The 4737-nt window shown below is 32.7% G+C and overlaps 1 protein-coding gene and 1 long non-coding RNA gene across 2 annotated transcripts; both read left to right on the top strand.

Annotated features, from left to right (window-relative positions):
• Positions 1-744: 744 nt before the first annotated feature.
• On the top strand, positions 745-2745 carry LOC133831908 (uncharacterized). Its single transcript, XM_062262333.1, has 5 exons — positions 745-1215; positions 1324-1349; positions 1477-1563; positions 1766-1833; positions 2147-2745. Exons 1-5 carry the CDS (start codon positions 1058-1060, stop codon positions 2267-2269), a joined length of 462 nt encoding a protein of 153 aa, XP_062118317.1. The 5' UTR covers positions 745-1057; the 3' UTR covers positions 2270-2745.
• Positions 2746-3217: 472 nt separating this feature from the next.
• LOC133831871 (uncharacterized) lies at positions 3218-4422 on the top strand. The gene is made up of 3 exons (XR_009892562.1): positions 3218-3395; positions 3821-3951; positions 4106-4422. It is a non-coding gene; the product is annotated as an uncharacterized LOC133831871 (long non-coding RNA).
• Positions 4423-4737: the final 315 nt, after the last annotated feature.

The following is a 4737-nucleotide window of genomic DNA, read 5'->3' as shown; positions in this document are numbered from 1 at the left end:
AAAATAATAAGTGGATTTATCACATATATTTTAAATGGCTAAATAAAATTATTTTTATGAAATAAAAATAATGTCTTGAGAGATTTAATCAACCTAGTAATTTTTAAGAACATAATGAATAGTAAACAAAGCATGTTACATGTCTATTATTTTAAAACGATAGAAGTAAGACGCATAGAATTATCGTTTTAAATGCCTCAATTACGCAATGTTCTCACGTATGCATGTTACATGCAAATTCACTTTTACGTCCAAAATTATGTCTATTATGCAACCATGTAGTTTTTATAGAAGAATCATGCATGCGATATAGGTAGAATGAGAATTATTCTTTTTATGATCTTATGTGTAAATATGCATATTTGTATGTTGTGTGTAACTCTCACCATGTGTGCATGGCCCATGGACACATGAGTTACACTACAAGAAATCTGATATTTACCTACCAATATTTTACCTACCAATATATATTGGTAGGTAAAGGGAACCTTTACCCACCAATATTTATTCGTAAGATTTATTGGTAGGTAAATATTGCCAATATTATAATATTTTAGAAGGATGATTATCTACTAATAATATGGGTAAGTAAAGAGTGTTACCCTACACATATACTGGAGGGAATTTTTTTTGCATTTGGCGCCAATATTTCCCTCTTATTATTTTAATTTTTAATAAAAATGATGTTGAGTTGTGTGATGATGTGTTAAAAATATCCTACATATCATCTTACTTATTTTTAACATGTCATATTATTTTTAACAAAGGTACAAATCTTAAAAACAAATAAACATTACAAAAACAAAAATTAAAATTAAATTAATTCTAACTACTAGTAAAAACAAAATCATAATAATATATACTTTATCATTTAATCCTTTCAGACATAAAAAAAAAATGCTCTGGTTGTCTTCTCTCTCTCCCTCTTAGAGCTGGGACTCAAATTTAGGCGGAGATTCCGACACTAACCCAACACCCAATGGCTCCTTGTCTCAGCCCGACCCTTCACTTTTCCCTCTTTCTCTTGAACAGCAAGATGCCCATCTAAAACTCCACGATGCCCAGCCCCAACCGGATACTCAAGATGCTGAAAACAACGAAGACGAGGACGATGATGAAGCTGATAATGATGATGCTAATGAAAACACTGAGCGTCCCAAGCTTGACGACGGCTTCTACGAAATCGAAGCCATTCGCCGTAAAAGGGTCCGCAAGGTACTTTTTCTATACCCTTCTCTTCAATAATTTCGTGGGTTTGCTCTACTTTCTTGATTATCCCTAAAAGTCTTTTCCTTTGTTTTCCAAAACCAAAACCAACAATAGGGTCAGCTTCAGTACCTCATCAAATGGTGCATATCCCAACCCTCTTCCTCTTTCTCCTTTTACTTAACTTTGCATTTCTTGTTCTTTTACCTGTATATGTCAAATCTAATCTGTTAATGGAATATTTGTACTTAACGTTATTTGCTTTGTAAGGCGTGGTTGGCCAGAGACAGCTAACACCTGGGAGCCTTTGGAGAATCTCCAGTCATGCTCTGATGTTATTGAGTCATTTGAAGAGAGGTATTAAATGTTATTGTCCAGAAAGCAGAAACAATAAGTAGCGTCTTGTATCCTGATGACCACTCTCATTAGGTTTATTCATCTATCGCTTATATTTCTCTGGAAATGGATTCTTTGTTACTTATTATTCACTTTTATTCTGAGTTTTAAAATGTTCAAGGGAAGGAACTTAGATTGAAGCAGCAATATTTCTTTGTCTCAGCATCCACACAAGACATCATTCGAAGATTCAAAGATGGTCACAATAACTTTGATGAGTTTCCAGAGAAGGTTCTAATTCCTATATAATTAGTGTATTTTTTAATTTCCTTGTAACCATATGAACTCAACAACCGTGTAATGTTATGCCAGCTTCTTTTTCTCTGTTCGTTTCTGATTGATTTTTTTCTTTGTTATTGTTGTTCTTATTTGTGCCTAGCTGGATGTGGATATTTCTTGAATTGCACTGTTTACTAATCATAACAATAATTTACCTTTTAGATTTCGTATTTGGGATCTAGATGTATTTTCTTCCATTAATATGGTAATATGAATTTGTCTTGTTTGTTATGCTCGTAAGTTTATGTTTCTCCATCTTATTCAGGTTGCTCTACAGTTGAATGATACTCATCCATCACTTGCCATAGCTGAACTCATGAGAGTTCTTGTCGATGAAGAGAATTTGGATTGGGATAGAGCATGGGGATTGTTTGTGCTTTCTTGTTAATGGATAGCTTTGGAAGAAGGCTATGCTCATCTATTTGAAGAGAAGTGTATATGAGAAGTATATAGAATATTACTACCTCTTTATATAAGTTTCAGGTATGACTCTTCAATTTGTATTGTGTAGTTATTGAACATATTTCCTTTAGTCTTTTTGAGAGTTAATTTCTTACCAAAGTCGCTGTTTCCTTGCTGCTTCATGACCATTTTTTTCCAATTTAACAATTGTTGTTTTCAATACCATTATATAATTGGGTATTCATGTAAGTTAGGATCTAGGATCTGTTGCATATTTGGCTTTGGATGATTAGTGTCCTGTCTTAAACTGAGACTTCTATCATTGTTGTTTCTGTTCACTTTTTTTTTGTCTTTACTTAGTCAAGAAAGACTGTAAGACTTGTTCAATATTTTGAAGTCACATAAAGTTCACAAATTACGTATGTAGCTTTCTTGTTATTGCTGATTATTGAATTTTGTTTATTTGTCTACTTGTTGTATTCCTTTTACTTTTAATATTTTAAAATTTTAATATTGAATTCTCATTACGTCTCATAATTGACTGGACTTTTGACATCAGTTTTCTTAAATTTTTTGAACAAATTGGTAAGTAGTAGGTTATAGAGCTGCTGTGATTATTTCCGGAAACATATTGTTGGGGTTAGAGCAAATGATACCAAGCTTTGTTTTGTGATTACTCTGTTTAGTCAAAATGAGCTTAAACTTTGAATATATATATAGGTTTATTACAAATTTAATATTGAGTATTGAATTTCAAGTGCCCCTAGTGACCTTTGTGCCTTGACTAAAATGCATGAGCTTCTGTATATTTATAAATAAATAAATAAAAAATTGTCATTTTCTTGAACGACATCAGCGTTATCATGGTCTCTTGTCTGTGACATCCTCAGCTAGCCTTGCAAAGTAGGCCTTTCTGTCTTTTTAATAGGACGCATTCCTATCTGGTTTTGAATTCTGAAGTGGTTTAAATGAGTAGATAGACCTGAGACAAAATTTACCAACTTTTTGCCATTTCTAATGTTCAAACTTGCAGAAAGTCTTAATCCCAGTTTTGCAAGAGACAGGTAGGTTACACAAGGCAATCTCATCTGATGTTGGATGATTTCATTAAGGTACTTTCCAATTTACTGTATAATCTTAATCTGTCATTGGTGAGAACAAAATTCTTGGGTATAATTGAGGTTGGGATTGTGACCTATGAGTATTTGTAAACATTTTTGTAACATTTCTATTTATGGAAAATATACACAACAATGCTAAGTATGATTCATGCAGAACCACAGAAGTAGAATGGAAGTCTCCTTTAAAATTATGAATTACGAGTTAATCCCTGATTGTTTTGGTTCTTTGTCCCTTGTTGCTTATATAGTGTGGAATTCATGTTGAATAATTTTTTTTTCAACTATACTAAATGTAGAGATTAAAGTAGTTCATTTGAATCATAATCCTTATGTTGTCTACCTCTTTGATTGTTAATATGCTTCACATTTTCTTATATGTTCTTACTGCAAATTTATCAGATTGAAAATGAATACAGAAATATTGAAGGGAAGTTTGGGCAGAAAGGAAAGGACTATGTTAAGTGGGCAGCAAAAATGGCTTTAAGCCTTGGTGCTGGGGTTCCATGGGTGATGTGCAGCAAACTGATGCTCCGGATGAAGTTGTAAGGTCTTAGCCAATGCTTTAAATTTTCTGAACTTATATATTATGGCTGTAAGAATGTATAGGGACAGGTGAAACTTTCAGAGTAGTGGCGGTTAAATTTTATCAAGTGTGGTATCTTAATATGCTGTTTTTCATAAATTACTTTCTTCATTTACAGATAGATGCATGCAATGGATACTACTGTGACGGTTATAGGCCAAATTCAGATGCTGATCCATCGATATTAACAATTTGATGGCACCGCCTCCACCACCTCCAATAGACCAAGCTTCAGATGCAAATTTAAGAGAGTCGCCATCTATTTTAGTTCGGGAGTCACAAGATGATTCTTAGTTTATTTACATTAATTTACTAAAGAATGAACTTTATGAAGTTTTTTTTTTTATTTTGGTAGGGGTAACCTTAAAATGATAGCTTTATGACTTATTTTAGTATTGAACATTATAAAGAATTTTAGCATTAAACATTTTATTATTGAAAGGTTTTTTTCTAGTTTATTTCTAATATAGAACATTTACAAATAACTGTTATTATCTTTTACCTACACATAACCATTAAATTTGAACAAAATATAAATTGTGTAACAAACCAATAAAAATAATGCTATGTGGGTTAATAAAATGATACCACGTAGGATGCCACATATGATGCCACGCAGGATGCCATGTAGGATGCCACGCAGGATGCCACATATGATGCCACGTCATCAGACACGTAAAACTACAAAAACCATGTCAACATACACGTAGGATGCCATGTCATCAAACACGTCATCTGATGACTCATCAA

Source organism: Humulus lupulus, chromosome 1 (genome assembly GCF_963169125.1).
Source record: "Humulus lupulus chromosome 1, drHumLupu1.1, whole genome shotgun sequence".
Taxonomy (NCBI): Eukaryota; Viridiplantae; Streptophyta; class Magnoliopsida; order Rosales; family Cannabaceae; genus Humulus; species Humulus lupulus.
The sequence above is the reverse complement of the archived record's forward strand: the minus strand, read 5'-3'. Positions and strand labels throughout refer to the sequence as shown.

Excerpts from the sequence above, each read along its gene's own strand:
- LOC133831908 (XM_062262333.1), top strand. The coding sequence starts at position 1,058 with ATGCCCAGCCCCAACCGGATACTCAAGATGCTGAAAACAACGAAGACG. Across the intron at positions 1,564-1,765 it reads ATTGAGTCATTTGAAGAGAG|CATCCACACAAGACATCATT; the intron begins GTATTAAATGTT and ends TCTTTGTCTCAG. Across the intron at positions 1,834-2,146 it reads TTGATGAGTTTCCAGAGAAG|GTTGCTCTACAGTTGAATGA; the intron begins GTTCTAATTCCT and ends CATCTTATTCAG.